Source organism: Syngnathus scovelli, chromosome 5, assembly GCF_024217435.2.
Source record: "Syngnathus scovelli strain Florida chromosome 5, RoL_Ssco_1.2, whole genome shotgun sequence".
Taxonomy (NCBI): Eukaryota; Metazoa; Chordata; class Actinopteri; order Syngnathiformes; family Syngnathidae; genus Syngnathus; species Syngnathus scovelli.
This window is the reverse complement of record NC_090851.1, coordinates 7,974,239-7,998,401: the sequence shown is the minus strand read 5'-3', so window position 1 is coordinate 7,998,401 and position 24,163 is coordinate 7,974,239. Positions and strand designations below refer to the sequence as shown.

The window sequence follows — 24,163 nt, the reverse complement described above, 5'->3', positions numbered from 1 at the left end:
TGCAGGAGGTTTGCACAGCAAAAATATTGCATAACCTACAAATTTATTCAAACTACCTACCACATGTGGGCAGTTTTTCAACAGAGCTAGCACAAGTGTAATGAAGGGGAATTGCAATAAACAGCAGGATTAATTTGGTATTTGCACACGCCTTACTGAGGTCTTGCAATAATAGATAATGACAGCTTACATGTACTTCATTAATTCTGATAAATCATTTTAATATCTGACATATTTCCTCCATGGAGGTCGTTTGCACTTTCCCATTTTTATTTTTTTGCAGTTTGCTCTGTGTAATATTATTCCAAGGTTCATAACAGCATAAGAAATGTGAACTTAAACTATTTTATTTACCATCAAACAGACAATGCACACACAAAAGAAAAGAGGGAACTAAGAATCTAAGTGAAATAATAAGTTAAATACTCTGAATGTGATCACTAAAGAGGTCTGATCATTGGTAGTATATTTGGATCATGTCTGATAGAAACAAAGAGAAATTGAACACCGTTTTCCAACAACCTCCTTTGACTGTCATGATTAAGTGTAAAGATGAATCTTGAAAAAAAAAGTGTCAGTACACTATGCTGTAACTTTATGGCAGTCAATAAAATATTCATTTTCAGACACATTCCAAGCTCATAAAAAAGAAAAAATGAAGAAGAAAAAAAAGATGTCTCCCTTTCCCCTTTGTCCTTTAGCTTGATTGATATTGAACAAAGGGAAGCCTTAATACCGAGCTAAAGATTGCATCTTTAAAATGATGAGGTGGCTCTCGACTTTTTCACATAACTATAAAATACGGTATATTTCCATAGGCAGGTCTGGTGGTATAAGTCAGTGGCATTTCATCACTGGTGTATGTGGAGAGAATGGGCATGTTGTTCCTCTAAAAAAAAAAAAAAAAAAAAATAATAATAATAATTTGGTAGGTTTTTTTTTTTTTTTTACAGAAAGGACATTCTATGAAAATAATTAAATATTATCTACAAACAAATAGAAAGGAATGATTAGGAAAACACCATAACCATTTGTCTTTATTTATTCAAAATAATAATAATTATTTAATAGTTTCTGTTGAAGGACATGTCAGACTGAAAATAAAAACAAGCCTACTGCACAGTATATAACAACCGATGTGAGGATAAGCAAGGTCACGCCTCGAGCGTTATACAGTCGATCGTCCAAACAAGGTTGCAATGTCAGGTCTGCAACTCACTATCAAGCTGAAGGATGTCTCCATGTAGCTGCAGCAGTTACATCCTTTCCCACACTTATGGACAACTGATGAAAATATAGTATGACGTGTAGCAAGGTAGGGTAGTCAATTGACCTCTGCATAATATAAACAGAATTAAAGCTATAGGATCAACAATGGCAGTACATCCACGTCTTTATCGAGCCCTTGGCAGCCTCTTAAAATGTATTTCAGTTCATTAATGCTCCAAGCTATGTATTATTAAATGGCTCATTAAAATTATTGACTTGATCAAGGGCTGGCTTTATAAAATGGGCAAGTTGGGCTGTTTGATCTATTGATTAGATGAGACAGTGACACAGTATCATACTAATTTCAGCATTATCTTTTTTTCTGCCACCAATTAAAGGCAGAAAGACCTCACTCTTGCTGAAAATGAGATCGCTGTGAAACATGATTGTTATGTACACCATTTGTTTCTCAGAGGGGGATTTGCAAAGATGTAGATTCATAATTAGAATGTGTGTAATGGAACAATTGAATTTTATGCAAGGCTTTGCAAGTGTTCACTCTCCGCACACTAATCAGAAACCAATTTTCGCCGACATTCAGCTGCTTAACTGCGACGGCAACCTCATGTTTCAAAAACACAATTGCATTCATTAGGTTCGCCGAATTTTTTATTTTGCACTTACAAATCTACAAATCTTAACTACAACGGCACATTAAAGCTTTTGCCTTGGGACCATCAACATACTTTTACCACATAGCACCCATTAACCTTTTGCCTTTCAGTCCCTTAATTTCAGCAATTTTATAATCCCAATTTCCAAGCAACAGCATCGGAGAAATGATCTGAGTAATTCCACCCTGATAAAAGAGAATGTAATTAGTGTAAGAAGTTAAAGATGATGATAGCGATAAAATGGAGTTTAGAAGGCAGTAACAAAGTCGATGGGAAATTAATGCGTTGCATGAAGAGATGAGATCCACATGTGATTAAAAACCTTGCATGAACGGTACAAATGACAATCAAGGGAGGGAGCACTTAGACCTTAAAAAGATGGAAATCAAAAACCTGCACTGATTATCAATAATTATACTTCTTTTTCATACACACAATTTGAAATGGAAAAAAGTACTTTTGCAAGTACAGAATGATATATGCACCTTGAATCACAGTATAGACCTCCACCAAGGTCGATTGCAATTTTTGCAGTCAGCAGAACGGACTCAGAAAAGAACAAGGCAGTAGATGGCAATGAATAGCCTTTGTTGCAAACTCTCATACAAACACAACATGGTGAATACCCTGGTAATAGCAAGCTGACGTCTGGTGGAGCACACACATTGTTATGAATGATAATGTGAGATGAGAAAATGAGCACTGGTTCACAAAACTGCAGGAAAATCATGTGTAGCTTCTTGCAGTCGTGCTAAGTGTCAAACAAAGAAACAGCCTTTGATTGCTTCTTCATGGCGCTCAGATGTAATCAAGTTCGTTCATGGACATGGCAGTGGGGACATTTGTTACTTTGCTTTTCCTAGTGGACAACACAGACCACGGGTGGCCAGACGTGTTCTTCCTCTCCTGACGGGGAGTTACACGTGTTTGTTTCTCCTATGTTTCATCTCAGTGGATGGATCTCAGGTCTCTTGATTGTATATTAAGGAGCTCTCATTTGTTTTGAATGTACATCAAGGTGGATTGAACACTGAAGAGGTTTCTATGAATAGCTAAAATTAGAGGATCACTAATGTTTCTTTTGTAGTCTTTGACAGCAATGTATTCAAAGTAGCCTTGTACGCCTTATCAATTTTACTTTATATATGTATATTTGTTTTATGTTGAACAGTATTTAATGCTTGAATAATTTAATTACACTGGCTCATAGTTTCTGTGCAATAAAAGTCCCTAGAATGTCATTGTCAAATGTAATAGGCCATATTAAGATTTTAAAATGAAGTTTTAATGATTCACCGCTATTTATGCATGTCATATACTGTAATAAATAAGCAACATATCAACACAGTGTACTTGTGTATGTATATATATTTCAAATAGATAAATGTTAGAATCAATAAAAAATATTTAATGATGGTCAACAAGTCATCATTGCCAATATAACATTCTGGTAGAATTTCCTCACTAGCAAATGGAAAACAAAACTATCACACATCACAGCGCAAGCCGGCAAAATAATTGGTTCACCACAATCGACACTGTCCCATCTGTACGAGCGCCCTGTTATCAGGAAAGCCACCTTGATCACAGAGTTGCCCACTCATCCCCTCCATCATCCCCTTGCCATAAAAATACCAAGTTCCCCTGACCAGAAAAATATTCTCTGGTAGTAAAAAACAACAACAAAAAAATCTGCAAATTAAAAACAAACAAACTATCAAGTCACATGTCAACCATATGAGAAGTTTTGGCAAGTTTGCATTCAGTTGAAGGGTCACTTGTTTGGAGCAAAAAAAAAAAAAAAAAAAAACTCTCCACTTCCCCTTACTTTCCCAGATATTGACGTTCCACAGTCCACTCTCTTGAGTGGACAGTAATGAAGTATGCATGGTGTGCTCACCAAGGTGGTGTTCACTGAATGCCTTAAGTCTGTTTGCTTAAACAAGTCTATTAGTCTTCATGACAAAAAACATTTTATGTAACTTGTTTTGATGAATCCTATTAAATCTAATTCACAAACGTTGTATACATGCACTATAGGAGTCATTGCATAAAGTCAATTTAAACGAAGCAAATCCAAAAGTGTTGGACCCTAATGAGTTGAGGGGCTTTGCTCCAGGGCACATCAATAGTGCTCCCACATTACCGCTTACAACTTTTTTTTCAGATGCAAAGTAATATTGCATTATTTGTGGATGAAATGTGAAGATGCACGGCTTTGTCCTAACTAAACTCATGGGCCTGTCGAGCCAAAGAAAAATTAACCACTCTACATGTTTAAGCCCTTCCAGTATTTCTTCTACTTCAAGAACGTGGGCATTCATTAGCGGTACATGCACTTAAGGAAATGAAAATTCAATAAAAACGGCATGGCATAACACTTAGACACTCGCATACATTTTGCTGTTATGATTAACAACCTTGCCAAGATAACAGCGCACAAAAAGCCGAATAAACCTGAGGAATAACCGCTCCGGTCAAATAAAAAAACTATTAATGCTGCACCTTCTGCCGTTTCACTTAACAGGTGAACAACTTTACACATGCTAAGAATATTGATAAGCAAGAGACTAACCAATCAGTGTCCCCTGGAATTTTATCATAATAAGACTTTTTTTTTTCTCCCAAGAACTTGAGAATCCAAACCTAGAGCCTATCAAAATGTTTGGGATGACCTAGAACAGAGATGGTGAGCAAGTTCATCAGTGATATTAATAGAAACTTAAAGACAATGGACGACAACTGCAAAGCTGTTTTAAATTGAGACATCATGGGGAAGGGTCACAGAATAAGCGGAACTTAAACTTGTAATGCTTATGTGATTAGTGGTCCACGAAAGTTCATGTCAGTGTTTTATAGTCTTCAACTGTACTCAACTCAATGGGATCTGACCAGGAATACGTTTTTCTATTCCTTTTTGATGGCCAGGATCCAACTGCTCATGCCGTAACATCACTACCTAGGTGGGTGAAAGGGTAGGGCTTCAAAAACTCAAAATCCACACATCATCTTTATGGTTGCCTATTAAGAACACAAAAATGAAAGGTTCTCACTCACATAAATGAGCTGACAGAGAGGACGGAGGGAAAGAAGAGAAAGGGGGATGAAAGGAAGTGAGTGAGTGCAATAAAAAATGAGATAAAGTGCCCAAGGCCAACAAGCGTACTCGGAATCTCTTCTGCAGCAGATGCATGCTCAAGGGAGCTCACTTGTTAAGTGTGTTTAACTTAAGTTAAGGCACTTACAAAGTAAACCGTTTCTTTCATCACAAGGAAAACACATCAAATTCATAACAGGACAGCTTCAGCTGTGTTGACATAACATACTGTATGTACATTAATCGGTTTGCTGGCATAGTGTGGTATCTCTAAACTTTGGTTTGATCGCTATAGGTCTGGTGATGTTTTAAGGTTGAGGAAAATAACCAAATATCACAAATTCCTCAGGAATTTCCCCGTGTGGGACAAATAAAGGAATGTCTAATGTAATCTATGTGTTTAAAACAGTTTGCCCACTTTGTCAATCATTTTGTAATGGTTATTTTATATAGAATTAGTAAGAGTAAATAAAAAAAGTTTCATTTAAAAAAGGCAATTCACAGGCATTTTTTTTATTTTGAAGATTTACTACTGCTATGGTACAGTTTATCATTTTCCATTTGTGTTTGACTTAATCCATCCATATAGTGATGGACTTCACATTTATTTTATCTTTCCTTTCCAGTGAAATACGATTTTGTACAAACAGTAGTTGTTCTTGTGATGGAATACAGATCGGGGTTTTACCAAGGTGAAACATTTCTACTTCAAATGTGGTAAGCGTTTTTGTGAAGAGGGAAAAATGCTGTTTTTGGCTGGGTAATTCCTAAGAGGAAGCATTCTCAATATGTTTTTGTTTTTCTGTGTGTGAGGGACAGAAACATAAACGTGTTGGCGAGTCAGCACAAAGGAAGCGAGAAGCAGTGGCAGGCCAAGACCAAGGAGTTTCCAGATAATCCTCCGAAGAATTCATTCTTTTTCATTCTGTCTTATCAAGGAGCCACTTAGACATTTAAAGTAATCATGTGCGTGTGTGTGTTTTTGTGTCTGAACTCAGAGTATCTGTGTGAAGACAGTTGTCACGAGGCATGTGCAATGCATTTTAATATGTAGTATCCAGTCATTGGTATTCAGGAGAAATTCCGAGCCTGTGCTTGGCTTTGTTCAAAGTGTGCGTGCGTGCGTGTGTGTGCGTGTGTGTGTGCGTAAGGTAGGTCATGCAACACAGTTCATGTCATCCTCTGGCGACCTGACTAAATTGACTGCAGACTGTCGCGCCAACCAATTTTACAGACTGATTCTGCCTACTCCAAGATAGGCATGCAGACACACTCACATACATCAGCATTAAAGTGGGTTTCTTGGTGAGGAAAGCTGCTTTGGGGAGCTTTAACAGTAGGAAGGGAGCTGTCAGGGATTTCCTACCTTCAAAGTCTAAGAGAAGGCAAGGCTGTACATGTGTGGACGTGGGAGTGCCTGGTCAGCTTATGAAAAGAGATGACTTATAAATACACCCCTGTAGCATTGCACAAGATAAGGGATATGAAAAAAAAAAACACCTGAATTGGACTTTAAATATAATGTGATTTGGTTTTGCAAAGCTCATCACCAAAATACCACATGTGATAGGGATGGCATTAATCTTCATGTTATTAAAAACAACAATAAAAATTGTTCGATGGACAGATGGATGGACGGATAGATGGATGGACGGATAGATGGATGGACGGATAGATAGATAGATAGATAGATAGATAGATAGATAGATAGATAGATAGATAGATAGATAGATAGATAGATAGATAGATCGATCGATCGATCGATAAAAGTGACCACTTTCCATCTTTGCCAATATTATTGGCACAAGATCTATAGATTATTCCTGACTATTGAGTACTCGCAAATTTATTTTAAATGTCTCAATTTTTCGAAGGTGTCAAATCCAGGTCCAGAAAGTAAAAAACCCAGCCACAGTTTGTGTCCCGGAGCTCCAGGCCGTTGAGAACAAGCACCTGTAGACTTAGTCAAACTGTTCCTGGGATTTTACTTTCTGGGTCTGGATTTGATACTTCTGTAATTGTTTCATCTTCATTTCAGTCTCAATCAGAATAAACTCACTGCCTTTTTAAAGCACTACAAACAAAATGGTTGGTCTGTATCTTAACTAGCATTGTGAACAAATTCTTTTTAGTGATTTTTAGTGAAGCTTCAAATTTGCTTGATGAATCAGTTGCATTTCTTTTAGTCCTCTAGATGAAACTGTTGGTACTAAGAAATGCTATGTTATTGTGCTTTAGTACAATTTAAGAAGGACTTGCTTGAAACTTAAAGGTTAAGACTTCAAACTGAGAGATATCACTGTACAAATGTGACTTACTCCCACCTCTGACTTGTTTCAACTTGCTGGTGTGACATAAAAAAATAGTAAATAGTCATCTTTGGAGATACTCAAGGGTTGGCCCCCAAGGTGCAAATTCAAGTGTCAAGAGTACAAAAGCAAGAACTCTGAGGCTACTAACACACTGACAGCTCATGCTAACCCTTAAGACTTCCTTTAATGTTTTTTTCGTGCGTATGAGACAGACCTCATATTGCTCTGACTTGTAACCTGTTCTTACTGGGAAACTGAAACTGAACGATAAGCGCAGCAGGGAAGGTGTGGGAGGCAAAATCCACAGCCGCTAAATGTGCTAAGAATTCAACGACACTTGTACATAGGGAGCACTATAAGACGCTCTTAAAATAACACACTGTACATTATATCTATTTAATGTCCCATGATGTTAAAACTAATCTACATTATAAAAGTTTGCCTTTTTTTTAAGCCTCAATAAAACAAATACTGTGATTCAAATATTTAAATTTATTTGTTAAACCTAATCCATACATTATAAAATTTAGCCTTGTCTTCAAGCCTCCATAAAACAAATAACGAGATTCAAATATTTATGTGCCAAATGATCGATGAACTGAATAGTTATTTTCTCATTGCTCATTTTCACTCACACAAACACGCACTCTCACACACGCACACGCACACACGGCTTAATAGTCATAAACAACACAAATGGCGGCACATCAATCATAACTGTACTGTTGTTGCAGTCTCATAATTAGCTCATCTCTGTGTACCTTGTTCGCACGACATTAGGAGGCTAACCTTTCCAAGTCATTAAACTCTAATACTACTGGTTACTTTAATTTACTTCTCACCAATCTATCAACCAGACAAATGTGCAGACATGAGCTAGCAAATTCCCATCGAGAAGTGAGACATTTGAACATATCACACTGATCTCTCCCTACAGCTGGATGAATGAAAATGAGTCATACATTGGGCAGACACATTTGTCATTCAACACATTACAGCATACAACTTTCATAACAGATTTGTTCAAAGTCTTTGCATGCTTGCCTGAGTTATTAAATTCTATAGGAAGACGTCATACACGCCACACAAGCTCAGAATTATATCTTCTGAAGAACAATAGGCTTTCACTAATCCAATTAGAGCTGATAAAAATGATTCGGTCAAAGAAAAAAAATTGCTTTCAAGGCTCAGTGAGAAAGCCTAATGGAAACAGATAGTATTTAGTTTAGTAAACAGAGGGGGGTAAATGCATTTAGGAAGTCAAGCAAAAACAAAGCAATATAACTTAATGTCCTTTGAGAAATGATCTATTTTCTTTTATGTGTTTTTGTTCACTCTTCGCATAGTGTGTGTGTGTGCGCGCGTGTATGTGTTTGTGTGTATATGTGTGTGTGTTTGGGTGCCTTACCCACGGTGAGTTGACCAGTCAGTTGTCCGTCATCAGTCCTAGCATTGATAGTCACATTTCTATCCGACTGCATGATCAATGGACTGTCCTGCAAAAAAATACAGAGGGGTGTCATTAAAATAATTGCTCCACTAATGTTAATTACCGACCTAGATACACATACCACAACACAGATGACCAAATGTATCAGCTCCGCCATTTGTTATGCTTCCATCAAGAGCATACGTGAGAAGTACTGCTTTTGTATGTACTGTGAGGCCCAGGTGGAAGCGGTGACCCATGTGACCTTTTTTTCGATCCCACGGCCAGATTGAGACACTCAAATTCACACTTTTCATCACTCTCTCACTTTTCTTCCATTTGCTCCCTAAAGTTACATGATTTTCTGTCCCATTGCTTTCATTTGTTTTCTTTTTATGCCTTGAAATGGTGTTTTTGTTTGGCACCATTAGTTGAATGGCTCACTGATGGCTGGATTTCTGTGAGGGTTTCCCCAAATTAATCCTTTGTTGCATGGTTCAAATTGCAAGTTTTGGCTTAGTGATATAGACAAATGTATCTTCCATAAATGATCCCTTCAGGTTTAAGAAATAAAATACTGGGTACCAGCAATTCGACTACATGTCAGAACACACCATCCAGCATCATAAAGATGACTGAGGAGTTTCAAACTGAAAACATGTTTTTGTAACTAAAAACTAGTCTAAAATAGCTCATTATTAGCTACCTATTAATCAATTAAATACACTTTGTTATTTTCTACATACCAGTTAATTAAACATCACGGAAAATGATTTTGGTGAATGCAGATGTTTATTCAAAGGATTTTTACATTGGGTGGTGAATTAAATGTGATCATCTCTGTACATCTTTCTCTCTGTATTCAACTTCTTTTTCTTATGATACTCAGATTGCTCTTGAAACACAATTACGGCACATACTTACACCTAAATGGATGAGGCTGATTGTGCTCCTGACACCACATGAAGCAAAGACACACAAGCATGCAAAGAAAGGATGCCACATTTGACTCACACGCACACACGCACGCACACACAAACACACACACACTAATTAGAGCGGTTTTAATTAAGGTCATGTACATGGTCAAACAGATCATTGCAAACACACACAAATGCGCACACAACAGCCACTCAGGCAGACAATAAAATGGTTTGATGCACATAGCACTTATATGCTTCCAAAAAAAACATGCACACTGGATTAATTATTTTCAGGAAGGATTGGGATAAGCTTTACTATATTATCTTTCCACTCTGTTTAAAGCGTATGGCTGCTTTGTGCAGCTTGACAGATGTAATGTTCTCAACATCATTCCAGCTCAACGGGCAGTGCATATGAGCGCCCCTGATGCCATTCACTAAGTGCATTGCTCAGTCATCTAAAACCATGACTGTATATGGAAAGTCTTATTTCATTAAGCAACCATATGCAAATGAATGGAAATTGTAGTTGTAAATAATGAATACTAAGCAGACGCTAATTGCTGTTTGTGCAACACCTGGTTGACACCGAATAATGTGCCGAATACGAGGATATAGTCACCATAATTAAATCTACTGTATTGGAAAATGAGGTAGCTGCAATTAATGCCTTTAAAATGTCAGGCATCAGATATGATTTTTATAGCTCTTATCATTACAGGAACATGTATACCAATACATCATCACTACAAATCAGGGACTCAATGGCCATGGCCTGTGCTTGTTATGTTTACTTCCACTGGGTTAAGGTTAGTGTTAGTTTGGAGTCAATCAGACCTTCATCATGTATCTTCAGTTGGTCCAAAGTGCTGCAGCACACCTTTTAGCACTCGGAAGAAGGGGGTACAGAACGACTACTCTGATGTCCCTTTCATTGGCTCCATGTACATTTTAGAGTTCTCTCAGCATGAGACTTTTTTTTTTTTTTTTTTTACTGTCTTTGTTCTCTATTGTTTTACCTGTATTTGTTGTTGACTTAATTTCAATATACATACAGCGCTTTGCTTTAAAGTGCTCTAGATATACAGTTGAGTTAAGTGCAAGTTCGTCACTTCCTCTTCTTTTCTTAGTTTTTCCCTCAGGAACAGTAATTTTTATATGTAACCCCAAGTAAGTAAGTAAGTAAGTAAGTAAGTATAACATTGGATTAAGGTCTAGGCATTCCATCTTAATCTTAATGAAGCTGATCTGCTTGCTTTTTATTTATTTATTTATTTGGAATCCTTGTTGGAGCATCCATTCCAAGGGCGTTTTCTCTTTGACATAAGTCAACATGACTTTCTGATCCATGGTCCCTGCAATGTAACAAAAAGGCCTGACACCATAATATGGGAAGCGTCACTTGTATCATGTTTGTGCCATCATGCGTCGCTATCTTACATTAAGGGGGGGGGGGGGGGGGGGGGGGGGGGGGGGGGAAGCGTGGCCTGAGACCCGAAAAGAACAATCATGCTTTCATCAGTCCATAAAATGTTGCCCCATTTCTCTTCAGGCTGATGTTTTTGACAAATTGTCAACTCTTCAGCACATTTCATCCTTTTTCCAGCAATGGAACTCAGGGTGGCTTGACATACACGTCTTGAAGGAATGCAGAGGAATTGTCCAATCCTATCTTTTTGCTTTAATCAGTTCTTTTCACACTGCTATTATCGTGAAAACAAATGTAAGACCATACCAACCTTTGAAACGAGGAAAAAAAATCTATAAAACAAATAAATCCCACATTTTCTTGTCATTGACAGTAGAAGCAATGTAAGGAATCACAAAGACTCTTCTAATCTGACTGTCAACAGATCTGGGGCACTTTTAGCTCAGCTTCACAATGAATATAGATGAGTCTACCTCAGATAAACCTCGACACAATCCAATGCCACGTTCACAAACAATCCTTTCGAGTAAAAGAGCACTGATTAAAAAAACACAAGTGTATACTACCAGACTAGCCTGCAGCATTTCTTCATAAAACATGTAATGATAAGAGGTTAAGTTTTATATTATGATTCTAGACAGCAATATCCCACAACAGCTACAACCAAACACATGCATGTACGCACTTGCACAAACTCTCCCATTGCTTTTTTTGCAAAGAAATTTGAAAATACATTGAAAACCCTTAAATCTGTATAACTGAATTTTGTAATTCTATCACATCTCCATCCAACATTTCACCTCCAGTGTTATCAATAGTAATATATATAAGCAGTGTTTTTATTTTTTAAGAATTTAATGTTTTACTTGAATTTTTTGTTAATGTCGGTACTATAAAGCAAAAGTACTCACCAGATATACAGTACAATAAAATACAACTTTATTTATACAACTGGAGCTCGGTTTACATATAACAATGGGCTAACCAAAAAGATTGCAATGAAACATTTGATTTTGAGACATGCGGTAAAATATGGCAGAAGCAAGTATTATAATATAAACATAAACACATTACCTGACATGCACGAACTTACATATATAGGAGTGGAATATAAAACTAACATGTTAAACACCTGAAGTTAACGGCGTTTCCAAAGTCATTATTGCGGAATTGGTCCACCTCTTTGCAGCCATAATTGCTTCCACTCTTCTGGGAAGACTTTCTACCAAATGTTGTTGGCATGTGTGTCTGTGGGAATTTCATAGCACATTTGTGAGGTCAGAGGTCATTGATATTGTTGGTCCTGAGAGAGAACCTGGATCACAATCTGTACTCTGGTTCATCCCAAAGGTGTTTGATGAGGTTGTTCAGTCAAGTTCTTCCAAATGAAAGTCATCCAAGCATGCTTTTATGGCTCTTGCTTTGTGCACTGGGGCACATGCTGTCTTGCTGGAACATAAAAGGCCATCGCTAAACTGTTCCTACAAACTTGGAAGCATTCCATTATAAAATTGACCAACCCCTTTCCTGACCCCCGCTTGCCTTCACTCGCACATCGTTTAGATGTGTGTCATAACTTGATTTGGCCTACTGCAAGTTTTCCTCATTTTATGAATTGTTACTAGTCATACTACTCCATTATGCAGTCGTCATGAATAACTGTGAAGAAACGATAACATCACAGTACCAATCTACATTGCACTTACATGCATGATTGTGTTTTTGCAAGATTCCCATTCATTATTCAACATTATTTAAATGTTTTTATTCAATCTGCTAAATGGTGCTGTTATTCATGCATTTTGCATGTTTAGAAGTTTTGCTCCAATACACCTAACTCAAATGATCAGAATCATGATCAGAGCTTCCTTGTTCGTGGAGTACAGTTGAAAATATATAAAAATATATAATATATAAAAAATGTTTGGATAGTGAACAGAGGCTGCTAGTGAATACTTCACAAATATACAATAATTGGTGAATACAATATCATTTAACAAAAATATTTTGCCTGGGAATAATTTACTGCTATGAATGATTTATTATCAGGCCTCTTTGCATAATCACCACACATTGTGGCTTCTCGTCGGTTGTCCATTTTGTTGCTCTTTTGACCTCGGAACTCGCACTGTATATTCCAAATTGGATATGTTCTTCCACCGTCATTCTTGAATGCAGCATTGTGGAAAATGTCAGGAAGAAGTAATTTCACAGACTCGCTTCCAAGGTGGCATTCTCACACTTACACATTATAACCCATTCTTTCACGTGTTTATAAATGCATTGCCAAGTGTGGAAATGGGAGAGAATGAATTACAATAAAAATATTATTTTTTTCCATGCTCACTTCACTTTTGATTGTATTCTTTTCACTCAGCTCTCCCTCATTATCCTTCCTTGTTGTTTACACAAAAGAAGAAAAGCAGTATTAACATAAAAATGTTACAAGCACTTGTGAGCTACCATAACATCAGCTCAGTTAATAATTTGATTTGACATTGATTATAGTTGCAGGCACAAGGCTAGGGGCCTCAGGCACTTAGTGTAATTAGCGCATGAACAGTGAGATGTGGAGTGTTGGTTCATCATCATAGCCTCAGGGCACGAGTACAGATGGGCCTAATAACAGCATTCAGCCTGTCCGTCACACTCACTGCCAGAGTGCTTCCTGGTTCTAAGCAGACGTACTTGGTTGTGTTGTGTGTAAGCTACATGTTTATCCACATGCTTATTTGTAGTCAAGCCTTGAAACATTTTGCCATTATGGTGAATGATTGTTGTGATTATTGGGAGAACTGAGACTGATTTTCTTCAATGTCCCATCTTGGGGTAATGACAGACAAGGACATCTCTGTGTTATAATATCTATGTCCAGTCTACTCTATACTTTAGTTCACGAAGATAAGAGGTTGGATATGGAAGCAAGGTATTAAGTGTTTTTTTTTTGGAAGGCTTCATTGTCTCAGTTCCCAAAAGCTGTCGCCACATATTACAATAGGATGTCATGGACATAAAGCTTAAGTTTGACTGCAGATCAATATCTGCATCCTCTTGAACGCTTAGGCTCTTCTTCTGACTCCCTTTTTAAGGCATATTTGGTATCAAAGTAGTCTAAAACTAATTAAAAGTAATCAAGTTACACATTTGATGGTACTTGAATTACGTTACCATTATTTCCATAAGCATGAAAAATAGAAAAAAAACTCCACAGAGGAACTGCAATTCATGCTAACTCCTTGTCCACTGTGCTTCTCTAGAAAACATGCTTGACAAATATTGCATAATGCCAGTCTAAGTTCTGATTCTACCACGAACTGCAGTGATGCCTTTAATTGCATAATTTATCTTTAAAAGAATTGTTGTACCTAATGTTTTTCAAAGCCCATCTCCCCCTCTCCAATCGCATCTGCTTCCGTTCTAAATAATGTAACAACAAGTAATAAATGAGTTGGTTGAATCGAGACAGGCGGGAGGCTGGTTTAAATTGATCTGTTTGGACTTGTAGCTACATAGTTCTCGCTATAGTCAGACTTAAAAAACAGAATACCAATCAAACGGTGAGTGATTAAACAGCCTGCGGTGTCCCTCTATTCCTCTTTTATTTATTCTGCTAAATTTGCAAGCACTATTAAATAAGTAATGGGCTTGTTGTCTGGTAGCACTAATGTCTTATTTTGGTACCCAATGGCCATATAACTGCAGAAGTAGAGAGAAACATTCCCACATGCTTAATACCCAATCGGAAAAAGTATTTACAATTCTGAAGTTCAGATGCCCTGTCAAACTAATTTCTCAATCTCTCTCTCACATCATAAAAATATTTTAAACTGTACAAAGTTTTGAAAACAATTTTAACGTTGCTTATCATCATACATGTGCAATCGGATTTTTATTCAATGTCAGCAGGTTTGTCTCACTTGAACAATAATGTGACATTTTAAAGACCATTTAAAAAGTGTATTCTCAGGACTTATTTGATAATTAAGGTCCTAATTTGGAAAAGTTTAAATTGACGACAGTGGTTAACAGTTCATCTGTTCTCATAAGAAGGATGAGGTTCATTGAGACTTTATTGTAGATTGCAGTAAATGGAAAGTCTAGGGAGGTAGAAGCAATGAGAAGCAGGGACCATTTGCTTTTAAGAAACAACTTGAACTACAGATGAAGATGCATAAGGATATAAGACCAACAAGTCCACAACGCAGGGAAATACAGGAGATAAACAACAGGGTAGGGTGTTTGTCTCAGAAATGGAAAAAAAAAAACCTCTATGGAAAAAGAAGCATCACCACAGAGCATCTCACGGAATATGAATTGAAATACAAAGGCAAATTTGGAGGATGAAATAAAATAAATCTATGGGCGAGCGAGGGAGTCTAACCAAATGCTTTTGGTCTGCAGCAAAAATAAATATTCATATATATTTGATGTGGAGTGTACATCTTTATGACAGTCGCTATTCCTTTAAGATGTTTCCATGTGAAAAGTTGAACCTCGGCAATAGTAGTAGCAAAGACAGTGATATAAAATAGGGCTGACAGCCATTTGATGAATCACTGACAAAATCAACTCTTAGGCTGTGTTATGACAGCAGACGTGTGTTAAATGATCTGTATCTATACTTAAAAATCAATGCTCATGGAGAAAATTTGAGCTTACATTTAAGCTGTCAAAGCTCAAAGCGCTTGCTCTACTGGAAGCATTATGACTTTCTTTGTGTCACTGTGTTGGAGCTCACATTACCTTTTTATATCAGGCAATCCAGGACATAATACCTCCTTATAATAACTATGAAAAAATGTGAAATTGTTGGGGACGAGTTGCAATTTTTCAGATTCTTTTTTTTAATTTTATATATTAATTGCTGAAGTCTAAAAAAATTGAGTGACAAACCTATGGGACGAGGTCAGCAAAAGGTTAGGTGCATGTAGAGTCCTGTTCACACAGTGAATACAAAAGAGGATCAACAATATGTAAGAAGTGCTGTGGGCAATTATGGTATTAATTTGGCGTAACGATCCCAGAACATTCCATCAGTGTCACCTCTTCCCTCAAAACATCACAGATCAACCAACTAGCATTACTATTTCAATACAGCATGTATTTCTTCAAACAGTATCGGGGGGAAGAGAGTACTAGGTGTTAATTTGAAGGTGATGCTTGGGTACGGGTGATGACACAAACACACACTACTGCTCATTGATTGGTTGATATCTCATTGCAATACATCTTCAATATTGTTATTCCATTGGCATGACTGTGATTTCTTTGCTTCAGAGATCTAAGCCAGAATGGATAGAAATGAATAGCCACCCAAAGTGGATTTGTTTTTATTGACACTGTATATATTTCATATACCTGCACCTAAGCTGAATAGAGTATCAGTACTATGCACAATTGTGCACTTGGTATAGAAGTCATGAATGAAATAACTCAGTGGCAACAAGGACTGGACTGCCTATCCCATCAATGTAGTGTAAATAAGTTATTATCGATGCGGGGGAAAAAAAAGACCTTTTGACCTAAATTTGTATACTCCTGCTTGTCCAGTAATGAATATCTATCCAACAACCAATGGAAACTCATTTTATAATGCTTATCTCCATGTGCTATTCGTACTGTCATTCAACAGTATTTCTACGTTAGGCGATTCCTCCATTTAGTTTGTATTGGACCAGTAAACATAACAGGCACATAAAGCCAGCTACATTGGATTATGAAAAATATGCTCGGAGCAGATAATTTACAATAAAGGCAATCATGTTATTTTATTTGCTTGCAAGTCACAATCATGTGGTTAAATTAATAATTGAACTACGTATATGTTGTATGTATCTTTGTGGAAACAGCTCACATCAAATGTAGGCAGGAAGCACATACTGACTTTCTACTGCTCTTCAAAAGAGAACCAGTTTAAGAACCTGCTCTACAGCAATATGCAGTTTATGGGATTTCTTTTAAACTCACATTCTTTTCATCAGAATCTTTAACTAGTTATTTCTAAAACAAGTCACATTTAGTAGGTACACCAGTTGGTTCAACTAGTATTGCATTGCACAAAACTAATCAATGAGGCGTTTTTTTTTTAAAAACTTTTGTTATTAAAATTGTATCCCAGCAACATTCGGTGCAGCAGTTGCTTCATTTGTATTTAATCTCCCATCTCAGGTTGTCAATAAACATCGGCCTGGGTATTTTACATCCCCACATCTTCAATATTCTTAGGCTGATTCATGTGCTCAGTTAGATTTCTTGACATTGGCATCCCTGCAGATGAAATCACAGAGTCGTTACCACCGTAATTGCTGGAGGGTGGTTTACAAGTAAGAGACAACAACAAAAGTGGATCTGTGATGGCCACCATTTGGATGAAAATAGACATGAGCAAATTTCAATGAATCAGCCCGTATGAACATGGTAGAAATGAAAAATAACGTGGTTTATACAAAAATATAGGATTTAGCTAAGTATACAGATTGAACATCAAACATCGGTCAAAGTATAAAAGTATTAGGCTACAGTAGCTAACAAATCACAATGGATAATGAGAGATGGTGTGAAAATAATATAAACATAAAGAAATGAATAAAATCTGCATCAACATAAGGGAAGGACATAAAGAGGTAAGGACTAAAAATTATTTTATGGTGGATCTGTCCAGAGTTGAATATTATTTTAGTAATATTACAGCTATCGTACATTACTGCATTTTTTTGCAGTAGAACAGCAGGCCACAAACCCATTATAGTTTGGTAAGGAGTTTAATACTCAAAAGAGTTTGTAATACAAGAAATTAAGGGTATCAGAAACTGCACGGAAGTCAACAGAGGACAGAGTACAACCTTTTAAACTGAGGACAGACAGCATCCTTGGAGTGAGCCATTTTTTTCAATCAACTTTTCTCAAGCCTCAGTGAAGATTTTTTTTTACATAATTAAACACAACAATTAGCTAAATACAAGTTGATGAAATGAATGTAACCTTGAAAGATACATATTCCACAGAAGACTGCACAGATAAATATATATTAAAGGAATGGACCAGCGATGATGGCCCATTTTTTCACTTATTATACTATCTCTTTTTGCCTATTCTTTGATCAGAAACATTTTATTAGCTTGCATTTTTAATTATATCAATTTGTTTTGAGAAATTAGTAAATAACTACTCTTGTAATGCCTCTTTCTGGGTAGTAATATGGCCCAGTCCCCTTCACAATTCATCAAAGATGGTACCTTTGAGTGGTTTGAGTTTTGTTTTCACTTTAATTTGTATTTCTCACCTTTTTTGTCATTTAATTTTTACTGTATGTCATGTGGACCCATTATTGCGTGTTTTTAGCATACTTGGCCATGACATTTATTAAAGGAGAATAACGGTGCTTGATGGTTGTACCATTTCGGAAACACATGCTTGCATTATTACCATTTCCATTGAGGGAAATGTCGGCACTATTCGGCCGTTACCGCGTTATGACCACGGGGATCTTGTTTTTTGCGCCTAAATGCGCAGCGTTTTTGTAAGAGACCCATGTGGTTCAACTAAAATGTTTGTGCTCTTGGACTGTCTGCGATGGTACGGCTGGATGGATGACTGGAGGAGGTGAGGCTGCAGAGTGAAGAGCGTCATCAACATAGGGGCCCGGAGGAGATGTGGAGTTTGAAAACTAAAGTAGAGAATCAAATTTGAGATCTGAACCATTCTTTCCGAATGTGTCTACGGTATGTTACTCACCAATGGATACTACAGTTTCTTGTTTGCGGTGCTTTCCAACTTAGCATGCTGTGATCATGACAGATCAACTGGTGAAAGTAGACTTTGAATCGCTCCTCCATCTATCACCATGCCAAATAAAGCGTAAATAGAAATGGAGAAAAATATTTGCTTGTTTGTTATGCTTGTAGGATTGTTCATGTTTTATCTCACATGTTCTGTAAATTACTTTGTTATAGCTTCAGCATATACGTTCCAAACACATGCCTGGTAACTCTAATTTCCAATGTCTCATGTAATTGTGACACAAGATGTATGAGCCCAGACAGCTGTACTTCAGGTACAAAAGGATTGAAAAAAGGAGAAAAGACAAGTACAATTTTTATATTTTGTCAATTCATTGTCAGTTATATCATCTGTATCCCTTTTTATGATAAATATCCTTTTGTGGTCCACAAGGTGATTTCCCAGAATCTTCAATGTGGAAGATTTCTGGAAAGCCACTTATTTCACAGATAACCTCATATTAATCACAATTCTTGGAATTAACAAGGTCAGAGCATTTTCTCCGAACAAGATTTAAGATTACAGTATTTTTTTTTATGGTGATTGAAGGATGTGAGTGACCTCTGAGACTGTGCCGGGCAGGAGCACACCATAAATATTCTTCTTCACCTGATCGCTTTTTCTCCTCTCTGAAAGGCTAATATTGCGTCCATTCTGGTGACATTCCAAAAATCTTGTTAAAAGATAATGAAGGCCACTTTATTTATGTATTTAATTATTTAAAGCTATATTTAATATATTTTATACAAAGCCTATTTAATCAAACCTGGAGTCGGAATGTAATTTTTTAAACTTTATATTTAATTTATCAAGAGTGGAAGAGTCACCGTCTTGTTTGATAAATTCTTAATGTTGTGGGGGATGTGGAAACCCTGGGACATTTGTCAACCTATCCACGGATATCTGCATGGAGCAGCCCTCTTGACGCCTGACAACATGTCACTTATTCTCACAGTGTATTGTAGTACCGTATTTTCCGGACTATAAGATGCACCTGATTATAAACCGCACCAGATAAAGTTGGGGGAAAATCTCGTTTTGTTCATATATAAAGTAATGGCTTATACTCCGGGAAAAATGGTAATTTCTGTGTTAAGGTTGCAGAAAGAAAACGTCGTGTGAAGAGTCCAAGGTTGACACAGTGTTTCATTTAATTAAATTGTATATCTGTTGAACAGATGGAGGAAAGACTTGATATACTGAATAATTTCATGGGATCCAATTAAAAGGTTAACAGAATTTAGGCTTCCCTCAGAGACTGAATTTAAATACAGAGATGCTGCTGCCATGCCAAATTACTAAATAAATGTTGGATTTGAATGAGAGTCAATATTATATCTGAGAGTCCTGAATTGCAATCATTTAGTGCTCCCAGGTTTTGTGAGTGGCAGAGGTATGATATGAGAGCCACCTGATTGGACATTAAGGTAGTTCTAATGTTCAAATGGCATTCATTGTAAACATTTAAGGAATCACTGTTAGATATGACAAAAATCACACGTGATAATTTTAGTTTACCATGTTTCTGCACCTAAGCTGTGGTGTTACACTCAACAGTTTTCACTTCACAGCAACAATCCATTTTGAAACTGCTGCCACTCTCCTCTCCGCCAACTGCTACATGCTGAAAAGTAAATACGGGAAGCCCTTGATCTCCTCTATTGTTGTTTCCGTTGTTTGTGTCTTGTACCAATTGATGGGTTCAATGCAACTTGCACTTGCAGCTTGCTGTAGAACAAGTAGAAAATCAACCACCGCACAATAAGGGTGGTGTTGGAATTTTTGCCAAAAACTTCTACCTTGGTTTCATCTGACCATTGTTTGGTATATTTTATCATGATTTGAAACGAGCTTAGAATACATATCTGTCTGTCTGTCTGTTTGTGTGTGTGTGTGACTTACAGACAGGCAAGTAAATAAAGGAAGCATGAGACTTTCCACGGGACAAATTGTATCGATAATTTAGAAATAATCTTCCGAGATAACGCTTATTGGCAATGCACACTACACAGGGAGGAAATAGGTTTTAAAAAAAAAAAAGTGCAACAAAAAAGTATCATTTGCCAAAACAAATTACACACACCATATGATGGGAAAGTCAGAGTTGCTTCACCTGTGGTCTTTGAAATTATTGTACCTCTCCTGTTTCAAAAAAGACAACTAAAATAACTTTAAGACAAATACAGTCAGCCTGCTGCAATTCCTCTGAGAGAAAGTTAGTGCGGATAATGGACAATTAAAGCCAAACAAACTCACAATAACATCCACACGGTCACAGTGTAACAACTTTAACAGCTTCAAAATGTCCTCCTAAACTGAGGTCTGCATCTGTGTGCTCACATCTACCTAAAATTGTTGACAATATTTCAAAGTCAAAATCAATAGAGACTGGCAGGATGGGAGCCACCTAATTTTTTTCTATTAGAAACCTCCAGCATTCAATTAGAGTGGCGGAGTTGGAGAAGTTTCAGCAAGTTCATGTCCCTAGGGAAGAACACTGAAAAGTATAGAGTGGAAAAAGAGTGAATAATAAATCCATTCTTGACAAGGAGAAATGAAGTTATCTCGCCACTATTATCCAACAGCAATCTGTTCCAGGACACTGCATGGGCTGAGGTTCTTTTAATTACAGTTTGAAACATTTTCCAATCTTACCTATCTTTTGTATGTTTATCATATTGTGTTACACCCCTAGAGAGACACACACTTTTATAAATTACCTCCTTCCATAGTATACTAACATCTATCCTATCAGATCTGTCTGTGACAGCGATTTCCCCCAAGAAAGCAAAGCCCTTATCCAGGCAGTCGACTCCACGTAAATAGGACAGTCTCTCGGGAGGCTGTATGACTACATGGATGAGAAAGGACCCTGAAACTCAAACCAAAAGACATAAAACAGGTGGAGTTTGTGCAGGGGAAAAAATAGTCGTAGATCATTGATAGAAGAAAAGTCTAATAAAAACCAACAAACAAAGAAAAGCATTTAAGTTGTGTCTTGTGTCAGTTAAGGTTGTTATGTGGTCCCTTTGGGGACAATTACAGACCTGGCGACACGAGTCTGTCTTAGTGAATGTATAGTGAGGATGGGCTTGTGTAGAGCAATTACTACAGGACCCCTGTACACGTATTGGGAGAGTCAAGGATTTCGTGATGTCTGCTCACGTCTTATGGCGCTTCGTGCTAGAGCACTTAAGTCTTATTCAACCTTTAAGTCAGGGGTGTCAAACTAATTTTTTTCGTGGGCCGCATTGTAGTCATAGTTTCTTTCGGAGGGCCATTATGACTGTCAACCCAAATAAATGTATGAGCACCTCATAATATATACAGTATAAGCTACAAACCAAACTGACAAATAACTCGTTTTCAAATCAGACTAGTGAAAACTGGTCAAATATTTAAAAAAACAACAACAAACCATTTGCACCATTTGTCTTCGTGGGCCAAATAAAATTATGTGGTGGGTTGTATCTGGCCCCCGGGTTTGACACCTGTGCTTTAAGTTATCATTTTTTGATTTTGTACTTAGAACAATTTCTTAGTACCTTCCAGCAATCAGTTTTCAATCATTCAATTCTATTTGATCAAATGTCTACATTTGTCTCTCCACCAAGATCTTTGTATTGGTTGAGGGATGTCTTTTCAAACTTATCTGTAAGATCTAATGAGGGCAAAGACAAGGTAATAGAGCTAGTACATGACTCAAATCTAGATAAAGAATGCATACAAATTTAAAATTGGTGTTATTATCTGACTGAATCTCCCAGTTTAGCAATCTCACCTCTTCTTACCTTGAAAGTGGTCAAGGACTGTAGCTTTAATTATCCTGCCAGCTATTTCCCTCCTCCCGAACCCTTATTGTCACAGAGCACATGCCTTGTGTAAGAGGCTCCAAGCGCTGGTTCGAGATAAGTTTCTCAGAGCTGGCAGAAATTTTGGCAACGGAACAGCTTTATCCTCTGTCCACATCATCCTTGCTTCAGGACTTCCAAAGCTTCGCCGGTGCCTTTAAATGCCCTCCCAACAGTCCGCTGATTTGAGTTTCCGGCCAAAGCACCATTGTTCTTGGTTCAAAGTTCTGCCTAGCTCTCCAGTCATGCAACATAAATACACACTTCAGTGCCAAAGGTGTCACTGCATTTGTCTCAGTAGCAGGTATATAATGACATACTATAACAAGTATGTCACTCAGAAGAGCGCAGACCTCAGCCAAGGCTCATTTCTTAAGAAAAAGAAAAAAATGTAGTGCTGTATGTCTTCCCTGTGTTTGTTGATCTGCTCATTGACAGAAGTTGATGGGCATTGCCAGGACTATATTGGAGAGTAAACAGTACCATCGGTGCCTTCCTCAAATAATGGTAAATGGCTTATACTTGTATAGCGCTTCACATCCTACTGATGACATGCCATTAGGAGCAACTGGGGGTTCTGTGTCTTGCTCAAGGACACTTTGGCATGGTTACAGTGGTTGAAGATTAAACCCCCAACATCTGGATTGTAAGGCAACCACTCTACCACTGCGTCACATCCCCCAAATAATAAAATCAAAAAGAATACCTACTCTCAAATATAATTATTCGCTGAAAAGACCAATCTCAGCCCTTTTAACAGTCTTGGTTTTTAAAAAAAATTCATTTAGGCTATATGAACATTATTTTCCAACTTGCAATCGAATGAAGTTGAAATAAATTAAAATGGATCCTCTTCACTACTGGACTCATTGGAGCCATCTCACCCAACTCCAGCGCTCTGCACAAGAGGCTCCTGCCTGTGCCAGTGTTACAATGATTGATAGTATTATTTAAAAACATATATTGTACTGTATAACCTAAAACGTACCTAGTTTTTATAGCCTGTTTTTATTTTGATATGTGGGTTTGGTATTGATATAAGGGGTGGTGACTCCTGTGCAGTCCAAGCTACACCAACTAAATCAGTGCCCAGCACTTTCTTGTGAAGGTTCGGAGGATGGAGTTTTTACGAACATATACTCTTCATAGTCACTGCCGGCGAAGTGGTACTCCAAATTCGCCTTTGGTGCAGGCAGTATGGATTCACTTCCCACTCAGTGAAGGTGTGAATGGATGTCTGTCTCTGTGCTGGACAGTATATGTGTGCCCTGCAACTGATTGGCAACCAGTTGAGATTGCCTTTCGCCTGAAGTCAGCTGGGATAGATAAAAAGTCAATTAAAACTACATGGACAGTGGTGGCGTAGAACACTTGCACAGTATTGTAAATTCAGTATATCATGTCTTCTTTTACAGAAGCCATCTGTTCCAATTGCACTCATGCTGATGTGTTTCACCTTA

The 24,163-nt window shown here is 37.4% G+C and overlaps 1 protein-coding gene across 2 annotated transcripts in view; it reads right to left on the bottom strand.

Annotated features, from left to right (window-relative positions):
• The window catches only part of LOC125969198 (zeta-sarcoglycan), a 170,765-nt gene that overhangs the window by 23,803 nt on the left and 122,799 nt on the right, over positions 1-24,163 (bottom strand). For both annotated transcript variants that reach the window (XM_049721032.2, XM_049721033.1), the window contains exon 4: positions 8,701-8,788. In XM_049721032.2, the coding sequence (XP_049576989.1) occupies positions 8,701-8,788 (88 nt within the window). The remainder of the gene's footprint in view (positions 1-8,700; positions 8,789-24,163) is intronic.